At 44.1% G+C, this 22,975-nt stretch overlaps 2 protein-coding genes across 3 annotated transcripts; both read right to left on the reverse strand.

Moving 5' to 3' along the window:
- On the reverse strand, positions 1-17,915 carry carm1 (coactivator-associated arginine methyltransferase 1). Of its 2 annotated transcripts, none has more exons than XM_086171111.1 (16): positions 17,637-17,915; positions 12,131-12,253; positions 9,493-9,599; positions 8,602-8,706; positions 8,091-8,201; positions 7,829-8,006; positions 7,618-7,708; positions 6,902-6,983; positions 4,555-4,640; positions 4,393-4,482; positions 4,150-4,287; positions 3,669-3,758; positions 3,432-3,544; positions 1,781-1,858; positions 1,028-1,096; positions 1-935 (listed from the first exon to the last, which is right to left on the reverse strand). In XM_086171111.1, the coding sequence occupies exons 1-16, from the start codon at positions 17,776-17,778 to the stop codon at positions 796-798; spliced, it is 1,743 nt and encodes a 580-aa protein (XP_086027237.1). In that variant the 5' UTR covers positions 17,779-17,915; the 3' UTR covers positions 1-795. The 2 variants fall into 2 exon arrangements, with proteins under 2 accessions (XP_086027237.1, XP_086027236.1); XM_086171110.1 differs by having other exon boundaries at positions 12,131-12,256.
- A 1,809-nt stretch (positions 17,916-19,724) lies between these two features.
- Positions 19,725-22,231, reverse strand: LOC147220934 (guanine nucleotide-binding protein G(I)/G(S)/G(O) subunit gamma-5). Its single transcript, XM_086171115.1, has 3 exons — positions 21,995-22,231; positions 19,998-20,149; positions 19,725-19,865 (listed from the first exon to the last, which is right to left on the reverse strand). Exons 1-2 carry the CDS (start codon positions 22,085-22,087, stop codon positions 20,024-20,026), a joined length of 219 nt encoding a protein of 72 aa, XP_086027241.1. The 5' UTR covers positions 22,088-22,231; the 3' UTR covers positions 19,725-19,865; positions 19,998-20,023.
- Between the last annotated feature and the right edge of the window lie 744 nt (positions 22,232-22,975).

Raw genomic sequence — 22,975 nt, forward strand, 5'->3', positions numbered from 1 at the left:
AGGGGTAGAGTCCGTTTATCCAAATCCCAGTGATTGGATTTTACTGGATTTATACATATATATATTTTTACATATACATAAAAATCCAGTAACACCTAATATGTTGTTGCTTTGATATCTTATCTGCCAGAAAATAACCGCAGCAATACCGACCGTTCTGTGTGTCGTTTAGCGAGTGTGTATGTGTGTGTGTGTGTGTGTGTGTGTGTGTGTTGGGGGAAGGGGGGCGTCGCACATTAGATCTGATATGAAAAAACAAAAAGAGATGAAGAGGTACGTGTTGATGGAACGCGGGCACAGATGGATGCTACTGTCCGGCGAGAAGTTCGATTTCCAGGGAAGAGACGATCCGAAAGGAAAAAAAAAAAAAGGGTTTTTGCAAAACATCTTTTCTTTCTTTCTTTTTTTTTTTCCTCCAAAATAAAAAAAAAAAAAAAAAAAGGAAAAATGAGAGGGAGGGGTGGAAGGATTAAGATACGCAGTTGATGGTGGAGAGCAGGCATGTGTCACATTCCCAATTGATCCGAGAATTGGGGGGGCGGGGGGGAGAGGGGGGGGCACATTGGTTCGGCTGGACGGATATGAGAGCGTTCAAACGTTTATATACTGATGGACCGGTGAGAGAGGAGGACGAACGGGGGAAGCGAGTGCAGGGACTGCACTGGTTTTGGTATTGGCTGCGGTCTGTGGGTCAGTTTGGGGTCGGGGTGGGGGGGGTCGGGGACCGAGGAAGGTGGGAATTGCTCGTCATGCGGGGGCAGGGAGGCTGAAGAGGTCTATGATCGGGTCTTCATCTTAACTGCCGTAATGCATGGTGTTGCTGGGGATGACCATCGGCGAGGCCATGGAGATCGCAGCGCCCCCCATGGTGAACTGGTTGGTGACGGGATAATAAGTACCACTGCTGCTGGGGCCTGACTGGCCCGTGGTGGCTCCTGGAAGAACAACACACGCCGCTTCAGTTTGAGCCTCGCTAGCGCACGTGCGCGTGTGTGTGTGTGTGTGTGTGAAGCCAGTCGGGACCTACCCTGGACGATCCCTGTGCTCATGATGGAGCCCATTCTGGAGTGGGTGTGGTTCACAATCCCTGTGTTCACTAGGAGCAATCAGAGGAGAGAACGGTCACGTGCACAGAAGCGGGGGGAGCCGTCTCATTCAAATTTGCCTCCGGCATTGTGCTCTGAGGGGCCTTTATAACTGCCGTGGACCGCACTTCTAAAATAAAATCTAAAACCGTCTTCATGATATCAATTTGATACATCACTTTGTAATCTGCAGCTGCTAAAATACAAGGATTTAATAACTCCAATGAGAAGAAGTCGTGGAGGGTGAGTTGTCGCCGCGTTAACGAGAAGCACGTTTTTGATTCGCTGCTGTAAAGATAATAACCCCACAATATTAGCATATTCACATCCATCTCTAATGACATCCTTCCCCGGTGAAGCATTAGCTGTGAATTCAGACGGAATTCACCGGATCGTTTCAACCAATCCACGAGACGAGAAAGAGCCTCCGTCTGTTGATCCCCAACCGTTTTCAGATGCTTCGCAGCCTGTCCGACACACGCCTGGAGCGAAACCCTTCAACCCCCCCCCCAACTTCTGCGTAAAACACTGGGAAACCAGTTGTCGGGTGCTTTTCCATTTGTAAAATAACGCAGTCGCTTTCTTTATGGTGCCGAAGTCTGTACGCGGGATGTGAGCGGTGAAGAAGAGGCAGCTGCACCTCCGTTCCCTCTGCACCTGCAGAAGCAGCCGCATAGAACAAGCGGGACTCCTACCCAAGGGGATGAGGTTGTTGTGGGACACTGCGGGGCCGCTGCCGATGACTGTGCTGAGGTCATAAGCTGTAGGCATCCCTGGGAAGGGGAAGGGGGGCAAGAACACCAGAGGCCACATTAACAACAGGTGGAGGAACGGCGACGTGGGCGACGTTTCACTTTGGCGCACTTCCTCGAGTTCTGATCACCGATGAGCGGCCTTTAACCCCGTGCGAGGAACCTCGTGGTAGGCGCGAAACAAGACAGGGGCCTCGTCGTCATAACAACAGCGAGAGTATTAAAAAGTGTGTACGGTTTATAGGCGCTGTATGACACATCGTGACCCCGGGCGTCTCATTTCAGGGTCTTGATCTACTGCAGTGGTCCTGCAGGCGCCCACTGTAATTTCATTATTTCTGTATGAATATTTAAACTATTATTGTACCATATCGACTAGAAACATGTAACTGTTAGCGCAACTACTATTTGTGGATATACAGCATTTGACCCTGTCCCTCCCAACCTTCACCACGCCTCTATCACATTCCTGCTTTTTATCACCGTCCTTCTTTCTTTTTCTCTCTATTTCTCCACCTCAACCGGTCGAGACAGAAGGACCGTCCAGCTCAGATCTATCCGAGGTTTCTGCGCCGGTAAAAGGAATTCCCGTATGGACTTGCGGGTTGTTTACTTCTATTTCAGTTGCAACATGTGTACATTATTTGCCGAGTCACTGTATGTGCGGCAAACACGTTTGAAATTTTGAAAAAATTAAAAACGTTGTGATTCCTTTTTTTTTTTTTTTAAATAAAGGAGTGGGTAAAGGCTGGTCAACAGACAACATTTGGCGCAGAAAGAAAATAAAAAGGGAAATGGACTTTGCCGCCAAAGACAGCTAACGGTGACGTAACGACAGACGGGTGACTTTGCAATCTGTATCTTGTTGTTATCGTTGATGCAAAGCAATGAAACAAAAACTTGAAAATATAGATGGGCACTGTTAAATCCCTCTATAAGTGCTCAATAAATAAGTATCAAAGAGTGCAGTTATGTACACAAACACACTGACTCTTGTCTATAGAACAATGTGTGTCTTCTTTTATATGGGTTACTGATAGCAGACCTTTGCTTTTTTCCGCCTACCGGCGCTGACATTTAAATTCGCGCCTCTCTTTCACCTGGGCTTGGCTGGAGCGACGCCACGCTCCCCGGTCTCCTTTGGACCGACACCCAAAAAAGTCTAAAAGTGTCTCGGAAAGCTAAAAGGAGAAAATGAGACGACTCGTCTCATCGGAGCTGAGCTGCGCCGGCTACCTGCCCGTCTCCGGCAAACGTTCGATAAACGTTTGATAAAACCGACCCCGCCGTTCTGAGCGGGACCTGACAACCTACATTGTTTTTCTCAACTTTTGTTAATACCGTTAAGGAAAACAGCTAACTAGCTCTTAACAAAAATGCTAATAATAGATCGGATTTATATGGCACTTTTTGGGCCGCTCAAGGAAACTTGATGTTTGGGTTTTCCTCCTGTTAGAGGAGCCGCCGTGCAGCCCGTGTGCTCAGACGGCCGCGTCGAGGGCAAACGCCTTCACAAACTCCGAGGATGGATCTTCAGATGTGTTAACGATCTAAAGATCTACTGTTTGGGAGGATTGTCTACATGAGGGTTCACCTGATACGCCCATCCCCTGACTCATGCTGTAGGCCGCCCCCGTGTTCCACATGTTCTCGGAGGGGGAAGTGTAGTGTGAGCCGGGAGGCGGGTTCGGGGTGGTGCCCGTGTACCTGGAAATACATGGATCACGTCAGCTGGGTGGGGACGGCGTTCGCCGCTCAACACATTAAAGGGGGGGGGACGTTCCAGTTTCAGCTTTACTGCATCGAGAGAGGGGAGGAGGGGCCTGCTCACCTGAAAAAGGGGTTCTTCAAGTCCAGGAGGTTGCTGGACTTTGATCCGGTCTGGTCCACCTGGGCGACAATACTGATGTCGTAGCTTTGTCTGTCGGGAAAGAGATCGGGTTATCGTCGGGATCATCCCGGCGCTGAGGCGCTGTCGAGATGGAAGTGGAACGTATTCCGAATCCACGGGGGTTTTTTACGGCGCGAGCGTTTGCCGCATTTTTTTTTGTCTGGGGCCTATTCATGTTGAAAATAAAGGTTTAAAAATAACACCGTGTTTAATTCATGGAGTCTGGCAGTCGGCGAGGTCTGCGGGAATTACTGCCGTGTCCTTAAAGGACGAGGGTAAATCCAGCAGAAATGGGATTGAATCTCCCTTTATGGAATGTCCGAATATAATTTTCTGAAAATGGTTGATTTTTGACATAATTTTTGAAGATTAACTTACAAAAGATCAATGATTTTTTTTTTCCCCTTTCTCTCATCATTACCTCTTGTTGGCCACCAGTACTGCGGTGCCGGACAGCGTGTCTCCTGCCTTGGTGAAGAGGGGTGACTGCAGGAGACAGCGGACCTGGTACCAATGGGTGAGAGGCTCTGTGGGCGCTGTGGACAACCATACTGTCATCCTGCCGGGTGAAAAAAAAAAAAAAAAATCCGGTTAAAAGTAAAGAGACGCCGCGGGAAAATGGTTTATTCAAGGATTGGGATGCGCATCTCAGCAGGAGACTTACACTGATCCCATGAATGCCACATCAAACCAGAAGGCCAGGCCGTGCACCAGGCCCGAATGCATCATGTGGAACTTAAAGGGGATCTCTATCCTGGAAGTCAAATAGTTTGATAGTTATAGTCACTTAACACACGATATATACCACACACACATATATACACACCTGTACAGATCCTCTTCTTTGGCCTCCAGGAAATTAACTGTGTATTTGACAGACTTGGCCATCAGGATACGGATATCAAATGTGTCCTGCAGAGGGAGTCTGAGCTCATCATCCCAAAACGACAGCAGTATCACGCAACTCTTAATCCAACTTTGTCATACCATCATCGTCAAATGGTTCGGATTTCATTTCCAAGATGGTTAAATAAATCTTTTTTAGGTCTACTCATCCAATTGTGATTTTCTTTTATGAAATGACAGACATGGAAGATTCCAGGTTAAATCCCACAAAAAAACTGCTGTGTCAAAGTGTCCTTGAGAAAGAAGCCGATCTCCTAAATTCTCCGCACATCTACACCAACCGATAAACATCTATACTACATAAATGTGTAGTCAACATTATATATTTTATATATCGTGGATGCATGTGATCGGATGAACTGTTCTAATTGTACATTATCATGCTTTCATGAGATAGACAAAGTGCTGCGTGGCAGTTAGAAAACAACAAGAAGAGACGGGGAACAACATTTCAGATCGAGCAGACAAGCAGGACACATTTTCCGTCCCTAATTGCATGTATTTGAATATGTATGGCACTGCAGTATATCCTGGTTGTAATCCAGCGGATGTCGCAACGTGGTGTCTTTACCCAGCGTGACAGCGAGGAGACAGAAATAACAACCCGCTAAAAGTTGCTGACATTAATTCTCGAGTAAACATCAATGATGGCTCTTATAGAGGTCGGTGAAAAGGGGGGATTAATGGTTGGATACTGATTTAACGTTTTTTTTTGGTCCAGCCCCGGTAAAAATTCCAATGTCTTGGTCAGACAGTATTGAACCCTTCCAGAAACCAAAGGAGGAATAAAAAAAAAAAAATCCCCAAAGAGGAGCAGCTCTGTTTGTATGCACTGCCACGGAATTCGACCCCCCCGCCCCCCCGCCTTATTTTCCCCTAACAAATCTAGTCGCTTCCAGAGACAAATCTGACTGGGAGATAAAACAACGTGCGTCTGGCTCCAAGGCCGCAATCATCACGGCAGATGACGCTGATGTTTCGGTATTTACGCTGGTTTGGAGCAGACGTCCGTGTCCAGCGCGGCGAGAATCCAGGACAAGCTTCCCGGACGTTACCTGGGACTGACGCTAATGCCTTAATTGGCTTATATGATCACTGGATGTGACACATTTAAGGGACGTGGGAAAGCGGATACCCACAAAAAAAAACAAAAAAACAAAAAAAAACACGCGAAGCCAGACGGGATCTCGGGCTCACTTGATCTCAGCGGACCCTGGGATTTCTCCAGCGACTCCTCCGAGAGGCGGCAGGAAATTACATGCCACATTGGTCCGACAGCCGCGCACTACAGATGTCAACCGTTCATACCAGAGTTTTTGCAGCAGATGTGGGGAGGTGGACTCGACCCGGTCTGGGCGAGAATCCTCTATTCAAACATTCCATTCATGCCAACCGTCGGCCTGCAAATGGAGGCCGAGCTCCTTCGGACCCACCCGTCTGATCCGAGTCTCGAGGACCACAGCCGGACGACGAGAGACAGCTGGTGATCCAGCAAATCCAAGTTTCCCCGGCACCAGATGTTGCTCTCCTGCCGGCGTGCAAGCATGTGCGAAGTACAAGATGGCACATGTTTCGGCGGCGGACGGAAGCTCACACACCTGTGCAAACTGAAAAACCAGTATTCCCAGGAGGAGCGTGCTGCGCAGCTGAGGGGCAGATAGGCTGGATGAGGTTGCTCTAATTGTGGGTGGCACTGGGAATAAAACTGAATTTTATTTAGATAGGGGCGATAAGGTTTGGCATAGTTTCATGAAAAAGAACGCAACTGACGTCCTGTAAAGAGAGTTTAGAGTTATCGCTTCAGATGGGAAAAGTAGAAAGCATTTTTTTCCCATTAGCAAGCGCAATAAAACTCTAGCTGACAGATGTGACGAGTTACCAGAGGCGATGTTATGTGGAGTTTCTTGACGTATCAGGTTTCGGGTGCATCGCGCCAAAACCAACAAAATGTCGGTTAATCCCTTTACAGAATATGATTATCTTTAACAGTGAGAAATTCCACGATCGTCATTTGGTCGCGCATCACAAGAGGCCAGAGAAAGAGCTTCATAGCTAAAAGCTTGCGGTGTAAATAGCAACCATGAGGCAATTATAAGGATCAACTCTGAACGAGTGTCCCTCCGGGCACTTCTTACGCTCAAGGATACTTTAACACAGGGATTGAAACTGACAACTAGTTGTGCTTTAGCGACAAATCCGTCCCACATCTGCAGACGGTTCAGGAACACGGATCTGTGTGCGCGTTCGATGTGTCGCATGTTACGTACCACGATTGGCTGGCGGAAATACTCATCCACAGCTGCCCCCCGCAGGGCAGAGAGGTCAACGCCGTGGAAGGAGGGCTGGTACCTGCAGAGCCACAGATATAAGGACGATGGGATTTTAAAATGGGTTGAAGTTCCGGAAAATTGCAAATACAGACAGCCGAAATAAAATGAACCGCGATATGTTGAAGGAGAAGCAGCAACAACAGAGCTCCTTCAATGGGGGAGGGGGGGAAAGGTATACTGTGTGCATATTGAGCTGACAAAGCAGGCTCAATAAGTCGGACTGCTTTATGTTTAAAAGCACATTTATTTCAAATTTTGGTTCTTTGGCAGTAGCATGGCTACAGGTAAGAGTGTCTCTGTTCGGTATGCTGCTCTGCGATGATTGGATTCTATAAGTAGCGACTGATATTACCTGGAATTAAACATGCAAGAGTTGTCATGATACAATCTGGTCTCAATTAATTCTACGGCGTCCCATTTTGTGGCATCGCAATGATAACAATCAAGGCCCCTTCTATCCGGATCGAATTTGGAATAAAATGCTCAAAATCCGTGGCAATTTTACGCTATTTAATTTTCTGCCGGAGTATGGCGCATTTTTTTTTAACCACATAGAAAAATGCAGAAGCTCAAACAACCCCTGCGCTGCAGGAGACGAGCGGCGCTGCTTCGGAGCGTTCTTCCTCTCATCCGAAGCCTGTTTTATAGCTCACCAGAAATTTGCCTTGGTGAACTGTTCCATGTAGAGCTGCTCGTCCGTGAAGGGGGCCAGGTGGACGTCCCCAATAGTGGGGAACATTTTACCTGAAACACAAACATGCACACACAAAGGCAAAGTTATACGACAAATGTACCTCCGACAACTAGAATAGACTCGGGTGATGCGATTGGATGCTGATTTATTCGAAGAGCGCAATAGGTCACCGTTGGGTTTGAGGAACTTCTTGGCGTGCAGGTAGCTCTCCAACATGCGCTCATTGAACAGCATGTAGCCCATGGGCTCTGAGATGATGATGTCCACCTGCTCCGGCAGTGACACCTCCTCCACTTTCCCCGGGATCACAACCACGCGCTCCCCAAGACGGTTACTATTGACGAGCACCTGCGAGGCAGAAAATACTCTCAGACCGGATGTGCTGTGTCTGGTTGGCCGCGGTGGCCGACTGTCGGGCTCACAGAATCGTACCTCGGCGTGCTGGGCCATGGTGCTGGCCTCGACGGCGTAGACTTTTCTGGCTCCGGCTTGCGCTGCAAAGAAAGAGAGGATCCCCGAGCCACAGCCGACATCAAGCACCACCTGGAGAAAATAGAATAAGACAATATATTCGGTGTCAGTAACCCACACAGTAGCAGTTACCGCCTTGATATAAAGGAAATACTATCACTTCCTTCACCTCAATGGCAATTAAACCACCAAATAACAGATCATAAGTCAACTACTCATTTTCTCCAGACATGTGTGTACACACACACTGTACCCCTGCATGGTCAAGGCTGTTCTTGTTGGGTTCTTGTGTCTCTTGTGTCTCTCTTTATAGAGTTCAAAGTTTTAGAAATGTGGAATCCAGACGACATTTGTTCATTTGGGGGTTGATTTACAGCTCTGGATTACATGACAGCTTATTTTGGTCAGATTTTTTTTTTATCTTGGATGAACATGAAATAACGTGATGTAACACAACATGAGTGCCTCTTACCTTGTCCTTGAAGTCAGTGTGGTTTTGAAGAATAGCGCGCTGGTAAGTCCCTGTCCTAACGTAGTCCTGCATCATATTCTGTTGCTGGGAGAGGTAGCCATAAAACTACCAAGAGAAAAAAACAACATTGTTAAAAAAAGCAAATCTGACACTTCTGTATGCTGTATCTATGCTGGGGGGCAGCAGTAAGATTGTGTTCATCTGAGCTTGTGTAGATGTATACATGAAAAAACTTTTATTTATGGGTAATGTAGATTTACATGTGCAATAGAGAGAAAACCATGGTAAGATATATGGAATTTCTACAAGGTCTAAGTGCAGCATGGCCAGAAAATACTTCCTTGCTGTACTAACTGAGGGTGATGTAATGCATCAAAAGTGTATAGAAATGGGACCAGATGGTTTATATATGAAAAATTAATTACTGTAATTTCCGGACTATTAAGCGCACGTCAATATAAGCAGCACCGGCGAGCTGAACACTATCTTGCCCCCCCCACCAAAAAAAACATAAATTAGCTGCATCGTTGTTTTAACTGTAGTGTTCAAAGCGTGTGAACAAAAGTCGCGGCTTATCGTCCGCAGGTTGATTTTTAAAATACTTCTTGTATGTATTCCAGTCAGTTTTGCGTCTGTGATTCTGTCAATTATGCATGCATTGCAGCGGCTGACAGCTCGGGGGGAGGCAAAAACAACAAACACGTCAATGCCAAGTCTCTGCTAAACATTTCATCTTTGCTCTCAGAGAAGCTGCACTAGATCTGCGAGACAAGTTGTGACTGAAAACACTTAATGTGAAGTCTTGTCGTAGTTACAAGGAATCAACAATAATAAAAACAGAAAGCTGCTGACTGACGGGCGGATTGTGTTTGTGCGCCTTTTTCTCCGCACCTGAAAGTACTGTACAGCAGAGGACTCCTCTGTTCTGTCACTGAAGACTGAGCGCTCACTGAGATGCCCACGACAGTTCTTCAGGAGATTATAAAAGGACTGAAAGTCTGAAAAACACACAGAGACGGGAAATATTAGATGCGATTTCCAAAGCCGCATTCACGCAGCACTGAGGTTATTGAATGTAAATTTCTGTTATGTGCCTGCAAAGTGTAAACAGCTCTGGTGTACCGTGCCACACTGAAGATTAAATCTTGCAGTATAAGACGCAGAAATAACCCCCAACCCTCGACACAATGAGATTAAATCTGTAAATAACCTTGTTAAGTCATTAAGTTAAGTGGTGTTTGAGTTCTGCTCACTGGCCCTGGAGTGCCTTAGGTAACCTTGCACTTCGAAGTTATTTACCCTGCATACAGATGTGATGAAGCAGGTATTTATATTTGATACAAATCAGCAACATGCTGTCACCGCTTCACTATCTTTTTCATCCGTTCACACGTTACGACTGTTACTCGTTAACAGCGGGAGATGGTGGAGAATTCAGCCCTGCTTTTCCTGTAAGTCCTCTGCTCTGGAGCTGAAATGCGAGTTGGATCTGTTTTTGTTTGTAATCGAAGGTGAATGATATCCATGACAGACTTCAGACAAACCATCATGGAAGCCTTCATTATAAATAACAGTTAGTTGTTGGGAAACGTTTCTTCCTGGTTAGAAATGACAGGGTCACTGCAATTACAACAAATTCACATCTTCCCATTATTTTTTATCAATAACGATCCCAATGAAATCCCTGCAAGAATAGCATGTTACAGTAAATCTGCTCCAGAAGGATCTGGATTGGACTGCTTCACATAAGTTATAAAATAACCCCCAGAACTCTCATATCATTGCACTGTAGGTAGAAAAGTTTCACACAATTTAAGCTCATAACAGTCTCAGCCCACAGGACATCGCCCTGAAAAATGTGTTAACCATGATGCAGACAGAAACGCCGACCTGCTCGAAGACTTCACACCGGGAAAAGAAAACTAGATGGCCCCGAATGTATCTCAAAAATGTGTGATTTGTTTTGTGACACCTATTTCAGCTTTCAGGATTTTAGGAAGTAATTGAGAGAAACTGCTGTGTAATGTTTGGTCTGCTGCTCAGTCACTCTCTGAATGCAAATTCAGTGTTTACATTGGTGACCAAACTAAATTTAACTCGCAGGCCGCCTAAAGTAAAGCCCCCACAAATCTGCAGATCAACACCCGCAAGTAGACATGATCAGTGCGTGTATGATCGTGGCATTTCGATTTCTGCCAAAATGTATTTATAGAATGACTGAATATGCCCAGTGCTAGAGTTGAAATAATGCACTGTGGCTGCACTGAAGTTGTTAAGATGAAAAATGGATCCGAGTATTGAATCCATTAAACTACGTTCACTGGAATCTGAACTATAGTTAGCAGAACCAGAAAGGGGAATACAAATATTAATGAAGAATAAAATGAAACCTTCACACCAAGGCTACCTGCAGGAGGAGCATGTTGGCGGGTTCATGGTGCCCAGACGGACAGAATCTGACCTGCATCACAGCTGCAAACACTCTTTTTATACATGGGACTTTGTATCAGTAAAGGAGTCATTCATAAACCTACACAATGTATGGTATCCTTATGTAGGCAGCCATAACACATTGCTTCAGATACGCCACAAAAGGGACTTTTGCACACACTCTTCAAAAAAACCTAAAAGGCTGTTAAAGGATATAAGGGCTACTGATATATTTTTTCTGTTTCCAGTCAAAAACTAGGACATTTTGCTTGCACAATGTCAACAAAACTACTGGTGGGTCATCTGCCTGCGTGTGCTGAGACACCACCTCTCAGGATGACTAACAGCTGCAGTTTTGTGGCTTTAACAGCTTCTCAGGGGCGTTAAAATGAAAACCTTGGTTTACCAAGCTGCGTATTCAGTAATGTTGCAGACTTCATTTTTCTATGTCAATTGTAAATGTTATAAATGCCAAACTGAATGAGTTGGCTGTGATGGGGGTTAGACTCAACTTCCACCAGCGTCAACTGAATTTCTTTTTAGGAATAGCGCAGGAAGTGGCACATTCCACTTTTTTCTCATTTGACAATATCAGTAGTGAACAATTGGTTATTTCATTTCCACTGAATGAAAAACATTTGAATTATGACATTCTAGTATGGAATTTATTAACTAGCAAAATATCACAGTTACAGTCAGCTCCCATTACTATCTGCTGCATTTAACATGAATGTATTGGTTATCAGAAAAGTGTGTCATTGATAGTTAACTAACTGTTAACTGTAAAGGTCACTAAGTAATTCTGCAACAGCAGATGAATCTTGAATATAGAGGCATGTCTGCAGAGAAAAAGGGGCACAAAGTGAATCCTGCATTTTTGTCCAAAATACATGTCAATCCATCAAATAGATTATTTTGACTGTATTCCATTCTGTAAAACAAAAGGACATACATGTTGGTAAAATTCAAGAAACATCTTCCATGACAGATTTTTTTTTTCACATAGCAGCAACTTTTTTCATTTAGCGTTAGTTGAAATAAGTTATTTGTTTGGATCTGAAACTTAGGCAAAGGAGGGTGTTTGGTAATTTGTGTTTACCTGCAGGCGAAGAAAACTGCAACAGGACACTGTTGCAGCCCAGTGTGATGATGAATGACTGCTTTCCTACACGGCTGCACTCCGTCTCCCTGGAGACTGAACACTTGAACACGCTCGCCTCCTCTCCTCGAAAGAAAGGTAAGAAATAAGGAAAAAGGACTCAAGACAACTTTAAAAAAAAATGTTTTCACATATTCCTTGACGTTATCCCACCTTGTAGCAACACACTAAAGTGAAGACCAGTTTAGAAGACCATTAACAACATTCTAGTCAACATTGATTCACACTTGATTGTCCAATATATAACCCGCAAAAGTAATTCAAAACGATTCAAAGGTAATTTAACAAACGAGTCTGTCTGTTCATTGTAAGTGAATTAATAAAATGCTTGAGGCCCCAGATACCAGTGGATCATCCGTTTGTGCATTGATTGTTTGGCTCTCTTCAAACTTCCTGCCCTATGCAAACATTTGCAAGTAAGTATTTTGAAGTGGCAATTGAGTTTGGATCACACAAATATTCAGAGTATCAATGGTTCTGAAGTTGTTGAACATATTTGATGGAAACTTTAAAAATCTGCAATGAAAAAATAAATAAAAATAATTCACTATGAGCATGTGCAGTAAGACAGTTGTCATTTACAGGTCAGTGTTGGAATACCGCAAGAAGTGCCAAAACTACAGGCTTGGATACTTGTGTGTGTGGAATTTTTTACTCTGACACAATTTAAATGCAACATCGGTCCTGAGGGTGGACATTGGCCAGAGTCCTGACTAAGTTAGTTCCATTCGGTCTGACTGAGGTCACCTACAGGTTTGTGGAAAAAAAAAACAAAACTAAAACACATCATAAAAGAGGGACGCTTGTCTTAACGGGTAGAAAAGATCATTCTGGAACCAAAAGTTCCTGGTTTGATTCCCGGATCCTCTGAGCTTGCTGGCCAAGACAGTGAACCCCTTACTACTCACCGGCTGCCGCTGAGCGGTTGTCCGCTGCTCATGGTTAAATGCAATTTCACACAAGCGATAAATAATGTGTTAAAAGGAAAAAAAAAATCAAATAAAACCCACACAGGAAATGTTGTTACTTTGCTCAGCAAGTATTGTTTTACAACAGCCATGAGGAAGTTATTAGCTGCTTGTCCTCATGAGCTGAACGAACAGAGGAATGAAACTGAGATTATATTAGCAACATATAGCACTTATGTGTTTTAATAGTTAAATTATCTTAACAAACGGCTATCAAATGTATTTTGGTTACTTTATATACAGGAAGGAAGAAAGACTTAAACCTCTACCATGAGTGCTCATAGCCAGAGCTACAAACCAATTTTATCTGCGAGGTTGAACTTATCATTTTAGAAGATGTTTAAAAAGGAAATGGATTTTTCTCTTCTCTAGCTATATTTCACTTTCACGCCAACATGCCCACTGAGGGAGGACTTCCCCTCGAGTGAAATGTCAATGTGTAACCCCAAATGCAAACAGCAGCAATGGCCCAAATGATCCCAGTTTTTTGGAAGTGGTCTGTGTCAACTTAAATTTTGCTGCTTCTTAAGGGAACGTCACGAAGAATTTATTCCTGCAACTCACATACAGGATGCAGTCGAGTGAGAGAAAAGGGCTTTGATGCATTCTGCATGCTATTGTACGCTATTAACACTTTTAACAAGATACCAAGTCAGAGATGATAAATCAATTCCAACAGTGTATGCTGACGGGAGAGCGGAGGTAGAAGGTGCACTTCATTCTGCTGGGAGTTGCTCTCACTTGTGATACCTGGGCTTCGAGGGCCACTGAGTCTTGCGTGATCACCGCTGCTTGATTTACGGACAACAAGCTGGAGATGAAATCATACATCCTACACACTCTGGTGATGCACGAGAGTCATGGCAGTCACATGGCACAACTTACAAAGAGGGCTACACAGGGATGAGTTTCTGGAGATGAGCCAGCAGACACTGCCTGCAACATGCCAAGCACATCAGGCAAACAAAACATTTGGTATTTTGTGCAGGTGTTGAACCAAAAAGCACAGCATATCCTGATCATCAGGTAGAATCTACGTGATGACATTGATCTATCTATCTACATAGTGTATCCATCTACATAGTATTAACATTGTGAAGATTGATCTACATCGTAGATCAATGTCATGAATTCCAAGAGCAATAATTCACTGGATCTCATTAATGAAAAATATATTTAATGGGTTTTAAGAAAGAATCAGCTCTTTCCTGCCCCTTTCTTCCTTTGCTGGGAGGATGCCATAGTCATTATCATTATCCCCCTACGAAAGACATCTCAAATGATGAAGTTATGCGAACCCTCAAGGAAATTCTGATGACAACAAAGACCACGTGTTAAAAGGAGTCCAACCATTTATGTCATGGCTTCGCTTTAAGCCAGCCTTCTGCATGACAGTCAGCGCAGCTGAAGACTTCCTTCTAGTCAGAGATAAAGCGCACCACCCATGAAGACCCGTCAAATTGATACAGGTCCGCAGATCAGAGAAGCATCCTCTTTATCACATCAGCCCAAGGCCCTGGGTTTAAGTCAATGCTCTTATTAGCATCAGATGTGCAGGAGAAACATGCCGATGCTGTGAAAAAAGGCTGCAGCTTTGAATCCGATTAAAAGTTGTAAGCAGGAGTCAGCCATCTGAATTCTTGTTTTTAATGGTGCTTCTCATCGCTTGACTGTGACGGAGGCACTGTGAAAAATGTTGTACATCAAATTGGCCAATTTGTTACACAAGGACAATTTCACCAGATTTGAGGTCAGCTCAGTGAATACTCCATCACTTTCCAAAATTCTTAGTTTCTGCCTTTTTGCAAGTATTTTTTTCCTTCTGTTACACAGCTAGAGCAATGTACCTGAGTTTCAATTTCTTGCCATTATATGGCCTGGATATCATCACAGAATCCCACCCAGACCCTAAAATGTTTTTCACTAATCGTTATCTGGAAGTATTCTGGAAATAATCTTATGATTGAAGAGCCCACCGTCCAGCCCTACCATGAGGCACAATGCAACTCCAGACCAGTCGCCTGCCATCACTATGACAACGTCATAACAATTTCATCATAACGATTTATGACAGACCAGCAGGGCTTGTTTACTTGTTATTATCTATTCTTAACATATATGGTAAGAGCCAGTGTTCAGCTGATCAGCTAACATTCTTTCTCAATTATTATAATACATATTAAAATAGTGTGTTGTCACATCGGGCAACCATGTGCACTGTGAATGATCTTGTCCTTCTTTTTGTTAGTTACCATGGTGACACTTGCGCAAACTGTCCCTGTGACATCTTGGATGCGTGCGGGTTACTTTTCAAGATTGTGGCATCCGAGAAACCGACTTACGTTCCACTATGAGATGAAGGGTGCTAGAAAAGAAACTTACATGGGGATGAAACATCCTCCCAGTGATCCATCCTTCTTTGAGATACACATAAAAAATGAATGAAATCAAGACCTGATGCAAGTTGTAAATTTCTCAGATCTTCTAGAAGAGGGACGGGGATTATTCACATCAACTCAACACACTCAAACGCTGTTCATTTCCATACAATTTTAATATACTGTCCTTAAGGTATAGAGAGGTATCAGATCTCAGCCATTCTGAAATTCACAGACAAAATTTTCAACACGACTTACTATTTTGCCAAAACATCATCTGACGAGTTGTCATAGTCTGTCTTTGGAAACTGTGAGAGATGGCTTCAAATTGCACAGGTTGTTTTTTTTCTGATCTTGTCCCATTAATCTGAACCAGCTATTAGTCACTTACAGCCAAAGAGCTAAGTAAGGCTTTTACTGTGGTGGGGCGTTCCTAATAACACTGAAGCTGCTTGCATGCCCATTTTAAGAGGCCATTAGTCAACTTATTTTGCATCTCTGTTTTGCCTTATTCAATGTGATGGTTTTTAATTTGCATTCTGTTTATCTGTCTTGAACTGAGCGTACATCGTGACTTTATAAAAAGAAATCACATAACATTTGTTGATTTGACAAAGAGCAGGAAAGCGTAGCTTATAAATTATTCTACACACAGGCTCGTACGTCAGACTTCACTAACATCACTAACCCACTTACTCGAGAAATTTGTCAGTATGAAGTGAGCGTGTGAGTTAAAAGCCAGGCGACTGCTAAGAACTCAGAACAGCCAAGAAAACTTCAATATTTCTTCTTTTTACTCGCAGCAATGCATTTGGTAAACGATTGCAAAGTCGGAACCAGATCATTACTGCAATGGAAACGCATGACACAATGATACATTAAATACAAATGGGAAAACAATGTACAGGAAAGAAATAAATGTTATTTATTGGAACATGGGGTCCATAAATATATTTGGCGTGGGGAGAAAACATATACAAGAACACATGGACATCGAAAAGGCTTTCTGATCAAGACACGCCGTGCAATAAACACGTGTGGAGGATTTGCTTTGTAAGTAAGGCATTAACTTTTTGAGGCTGATCTCTGGGAACCAAAACATCTAAACTCGAGGAAGACTTTCACTGAGATCCACATTTAATTCCTCCACGAAATGTACCCCCCCCCCCCTTCCCTGCGCCCGGAGGCCGGCAGAGCGGCTGGGGTCTTTTCAGCGGGACATCCCGGGGACCGGGGGGGAGCTCCGGGGGACCGCAGCAGCTCCGATGCTGCCCCGGGGGAGCGGGGGTCCCAGCTATTGTTCCAATGAGAACAAAGATGAATACATAAGTAACGTGGGCCCAGTCTCGCTTCACCCCTAAGAGCGCCGTGACCACTTTCACTCCGCCAAAAAAAGTGAACTTAAACCTATTTGAGGGCTTTGTGTTCTTATCACGCAGCCGGGGGGAGAGGAGCTGGAGGCGGGCAGCGGGCTAGCAGCAGCGCCGCTGCTCGAGGTGATGCCCGGAGCTCCAAAACAATCTGGAGTAGCTCAACTCGAGCTACATAGCCAAAGTACCTTAGCTGAAACCACGGCGAACAAAGCAGAATAGGACGGTTCGGGGGGAACCCACAAAACGTCACTAAACACACGTTTGAGTGGGCAAAAAATAAAGAAAATCCAGGAAGCGTGAGCGACGACGCAAAGTTGGTGTATCTTTTCTGGGGCACACGGAGCGGCATTGTTAAAACTACATATTGTTTAGCTTCCCCGCTTGTTGATGTAGTTAAATCGTGGATTTACGCGCCGGCGTTGTTACCCTCCCACCACCACCACCACCACTACAACTACTACCTCCACCACCACCCCGCCGGAGGTTTACGGGGCGGCGAACCGGCGTGGACGTTCATGAGTCCACGCATCTGACACCCGAAAAATGCGGGTTTTCGGTTGGCGCCCGCATGACGAGGAAGGAGCGGCGACGTGGTCTCTCGAACAGGGCTAGCTTGCCCGGCTAAGGCTAGCGCTAACAAATTAGCTATGTGCGCTTTAGCATTAGCACTGGCAGTTAAAGACAGGCCGAACATCCGAGGAGCGGCTACGGGAAAAGGTCAGCTCACCATTGGAGAGATTGATGAGGGCAGCATCTTGTGTGGTTTTGACTTCTAGCCGCAGCGGCTGCTGCTCCGAGTGCCGCTGTATGTCTCCATTCGCGTCTCCGATGGATAGGAGCCGCACGCCGGGGAACACCGAGACCGCCATATTCGATCTGGAAGTAGAGAGACAGGTCGCGGGCGCTCACATCCAACCACGCACGGCTCTCTGCAGGAGGCACCCGGGGCATCAACACCACAAGCGGCTGCAACATCGCCACTTGGCGGCAAGACGAGGGTGTTGTGTGGAAACACGGGCGCCGGCAGCACCCGGGATTCTCCGGAGGATGTTTCTTTTACATAAGAACAACTTGGAAGTCATTTCTGGAAGTGTTGCTTGGACGCCGCGCTGCCTTGCTAACTCCCCGTAGAGTGCAGGGTGTTGTGGTTGTTTGGTAAAATAATCATGGAGTAAATATTCAATAAAAGTCAAACTTTGGGGGTTTTCCCCTCACCTGGAGGCTTTTAAGTCTTCTTATCACACCTGCGATTATGGGGTATTTTTAAAAGAACTCACGTGAAAACCGACAACATGACGTCAACGTTCATAACCGGAAGCCCGACTGTTACAACCTGAAGTCACAATGAGGTCAAAGAAAAATCAGACTGTGAGAAAAAAAATTAAAAAGAGAAAATTACAGACAAGGGGATTACACATACCGAGTCAGGCATATTACCACAGTGTGTGATTCCTCACAAATCATGTTATTTTCAATCTTGGAGTTGTGATTCATATTTTGTCAGTGAATGTGAAAGCAGGCTTGCAAGATAAAACTGCATGCAGACCATTCTGAAGGGTGAAGTGTAAACATTCAACTGAAGGAACAGATTCTGACAGAAAAAAGGATCTTTTACATATGACAATGCCATAAAACAGTGTAACAGTCAGTACATTCTATCAGCGTGTTACGTGCCAACAAAAAGTACAAGTTTGTGCGTTATCAAACATGACAAGGGTATGTACAAGTGTTTCAAATTACATTGTGCTAAAAATGCAAGCAAAACTACATGCACACTTGAAAAACAATAACCCCGGTTTTCAGTTTAACTGTCAAATGTTTGCATTCTTTTCTCAAATAGGTAAAAGCCAGATTGAGGCTACGCAGTCTTAAGATGTCTCTGCCCAACGTTTTGTCACGTTTTTTGAAATTGTATGTGATTATCAGAGTTACATACAAAACATGACGTCTCAGGATCTTTTGACACAACAACTGTCCGAGGTAAACAACGAAATGGTGGAATACGGAAAGACCGGGGATGAAACAGATTGGGGACGTTGCAGTTGGCACGCACTCACAATGTAGAGCCTGTTCACGGCTGATGTCCTCTGGGTGCATCGGCCTATGTGAGCTGGGCATAAAGACACAACCGTTCCCACTGTGAAAGACCATTTCCCATAAGATTTCCCTCATGCTGCTGCACCCTGATGGCCTCTCATAGACTGAACTTGTGATTTTAAAGCACAGACTGGGCTCTAACCTGGGGCGGTGCATGGAGAATCTGGGTTTTGTGATGTCATGTGAAGTAGCAGTAATTAATTTCAAAGACAACTGTGGCATATCAACTCATGTATATTTGCTATGTTCCACCAGAAGATGACTGGATTCACCTAAAAAGTACAAGGTAATGACATCGTACTCATTAGCAACTGTTAAATGAAACCCTACAAACAAATAAATGAAAAGGAGACTTTGTTTGGGTCTTTTTTTGGGACAATTATGTTGGAGAATGCCGGATGCATATTCAAATAAGCTTTAAGACTAACTACGGTTCATTCACTCAACCATTTTACGCTTACATTCACGCACTTTTTGACGAAGTTCAAACACGTTCTGATAGCACGCTGCAGCGGCTGGGGTTTCAGTATCTTGCCAAAGCACACTTCCCCTCCAACCAGAATCAGGAGTCTATCGCTGTGATTCTCATGAGATGTTCCACACAATTCCCATTAAGTCCCCATCAAAATAATCACACTGGTTCCAACACATTCTCTGGTGTATATTGTCAGCATCATTGATCTTTCCTTCGCTTCTCTGTTGTATGTCTGTGTGCTTGTTTGTGTTCATGCTTCTGTGTGTGTGTCTCTATGTGTGCGTGTTTGGTCTGGGCCTCTTTATCTTCAGTGCAAGTGGCAGAGCACATGACAGAAATCCGAAATGCTGCGACGTCTGTTGGAGATTTCGCTCCTTCACGGCTCTAAAAAAGATAAGAAATAAACGTTAGCCCAGGGGGATTCAGCTTGTGCTTTGAAAGACAACAGATTGATTGTTCATCATTATAGCTTAATGTATGAGTGGACAAAAAAAATGAGAAATATGTTAGCCTTACTAAAACGGTCAATTCCAGCAAACACCTCAGAGAAGGACACATGACTTCGGAGGCCTGAATGGGTTATCGCTGGAGGGCACCCCGGTCAGGAGCGGGTCTTTGTGGGCATTCTGCAAACAGAAGGTCTTCAGTTCTGCAGCAGCCTGAGAAACCTGTGCAATACCCAACAAATTACAATCAGTCAACACCAATCTGAGAAATAATGAAAGTGTGCAAGGTGTTTGAAACAAAGAGATGCACATAAAACAAAATAAAAACATTTTTATGTAACGTTAAGAAATTTGTCATCTGAAAATATCTCTGATCAGAGCAGGGGTGAGAGTCTGGGTAGGCCTCTGGGAGCAAGAACATCAGGGCCGGGAGGTGGAGACCAGCCATTCATTATAAGATAACTTCTTTTTATGATTCCATGGTTGTGTAGCAGTGCTGAAAAATCCAGTCGTTGTGATTTCAAAATATGGCCTGGAAGAGTAATGCAATTGTCTATATGATGTAACATAACCAAGAATCAGCAGATGCATTGTTATCAGGCTACAAGCAACACACTAAGGGGAAAAAATTTCTGAACAGTGCCGAGGAGCAGCTGGGGAATATTAAACCTGAAAAAGAGAACGGCTTTCCATTAGTTGGGTAAATATAGTTACTGGACAAATCAATAATGGGTTAGTACAAAGAAGAAACCATTTCATTATGATGCTATTTTATCCAATCTCTTGTAATTATGAGAGAGCTTTACTAATAACAAAAGTGTTTTTTTTTGCGATGATAAATCGAGAGAAGGATTGTAAGTGAATTATGTTGTTAATACAGTGTAGTTTTAGCAGCAATAAGAACAACATAACCAGGGGCTTTATTTTACTGACTCACAGCACGAAAGTGAGTGAAGTTGCATTTCACTCATCCTGAGAGCTTTTCAGCCGGGTGGTTCACACAAGACACACACTTGAAACTAGTGTGTTCTAAAAATAAGTAGCCACCCGACAATCACACCAGTCACAAACAGCACAATCGACAAAGTGATCACTTATGCCGTTCTCCCAGAGAGGAGGCATTTTGCTGCCTGTTTCACCGCCCACCCAGAAAAGACTTTCACTGGCTTCACACTAACTTTTTACGTGAACCCAAAGGTAGAAATATATTCTTTCGGTATGAGAATTACAGTCTGTGGCCAGAATCCAATGGCACCTCAGATAAATCTGGAATGCAAGCTCATTTTCATTGCCCGTGAGTTGACCTCTGTGCAGTCGAGCTGTAGAAAAGATCTGTGCTGCAGTAAAAATCAAAGTGATACATGTTTGTTCAATGTTTTATGCAGTTTCATCCTACACTATTCCTTGATAAGTCCCCATTAGGTTCTATTGAAATATTTATTCTACACAAAAGACATGTAGAAGTTTGGTTAAAAAAAAAAACAACATTCCGGTACATTGAGTGAGACTAAAATATTTATTTTGTGTTTTTTTTCTACATACATTTTCACAGTAATATGGAAAGGAACTCATTGTAGCGACACAGTCATAATTAAATACGACATAATTGATTCGTTAAAATGAAATAGGACTTTTAACTATGAATTTGGGCACAGCAACACTTCCCGATGGGTTCTGCAGCAGAGGGCTCCTGGGTGTGCAAAGATTCGCCCATATCCAAATTCAGTCGAGAGTTTGCCAAAAAGTTTGTCCTATGACTTTTCAGGGGACATCTGACACTTCGACTCCCCTCTTTCAACCGCCCCGACAACCATTATTAACCACATTTTTACCTTTTTTTCAATTCCACTCACTTGTACTTGTAGAATGAAATCATTTGCAATTTTATTTCACTTACATTCCTCATCACGCTTTCTCCAGGAACATTCATAATCTTGCACATTTCCAAAAGTCTCAACTTAAATATCAAACTTGTCACTTTTTTTTCCCCTTTCCAGTAAACTTGCATTCAAGGATTCAGACGCTCCACGTTGTTTTGGAGCGCAATGCCGCTCGTCCGCCCCTCACCTTGATCCGGCGGACGCTGGCCTCCAGACGCAGCTGCTTCACGGCCTTCTGCGCCAGCGCCAGGCTGCTGTTGGCGGCGGTGTTGTTCGACATGACCGGGTCCCGAATCCCCCACCGGGGAAGGAGAGGGGGCGAGGAAGAGGAGGAGGGGAGGGGGGCGAAAGAGATTGGGATCTGATCACACCGGTCCCGGTCGGGTGGAAGGAATGTTCCGGGTGAACCTTCAAAATAAAACTCTTCTTCGGTCACTTGGCGTCGGTGCTGCGCGCTGGTTCATCCCCACCTCCGGCCGACCGGGCGCGTCTGCGGGACGCAACAAAAACTAACCGGACTTCACTTCATCTAACCGCGGAACTTGATGCAGGGGTGGAGCGTGAGAAGAGGGAGAGCCCATTCCCATCCCCAGATTATGGATTTCTTTTAATCCTCCTCTTTTAACTGATCATAATCTTCACCACCACCACCGAATTATTATTATCAATATTCTCAAGACACTTTATAGCCTTGATTTGTTACTTAGACACTATATAGTTTTATTTGTATTTATTATTTCCCCCCCCTTTTTTATACTGTTTATACAATTTCCTACTATTATTTATTATTGTTATGTTTTACTTGAAACTCTGGCACAACAATTTCCTTCGGAATAAATAAAGTTGTTCTTATTCTTAATATCATTATTATTACAGAAGAGTCCATCAGAGGGACAGAACATGTTAGGGGTTCTAGATATAAGGTCAGACTGAGATGGTTTGAACACAAGAATAATAATACATTTTATTTAAGGAGCCTTACTCGACACTCAATGACACCATACAAACATATATATACATGTGTGTATATATATATATGTACACACCCAAAATACAGAAACAAAAAAATAAAAACAATAAAAGTGACAAAGTGGTAAAAGAAAAAAATGTGTGGAGGAAGGATGGTGGACATTTGGGAAGAAGGATGCTGGGGTCGGAACGGCCAGCC

The sequence above is a fragment of the Fistularia commersonii genome, chromosome 23 (assembly GCF_037954325.1).
Source record: "Fistularia commersonii isolate RoL2024-O1a breed Wild chromosome 23, RoL_Fcom_v1.0, whole genome shotgun sequence".
NCBI lineage: Eukaryota > Metazoa > Chordata > Actinopteri > Syngnathiformes > Fistulariidae > Fistularia > Fistularia commersonii.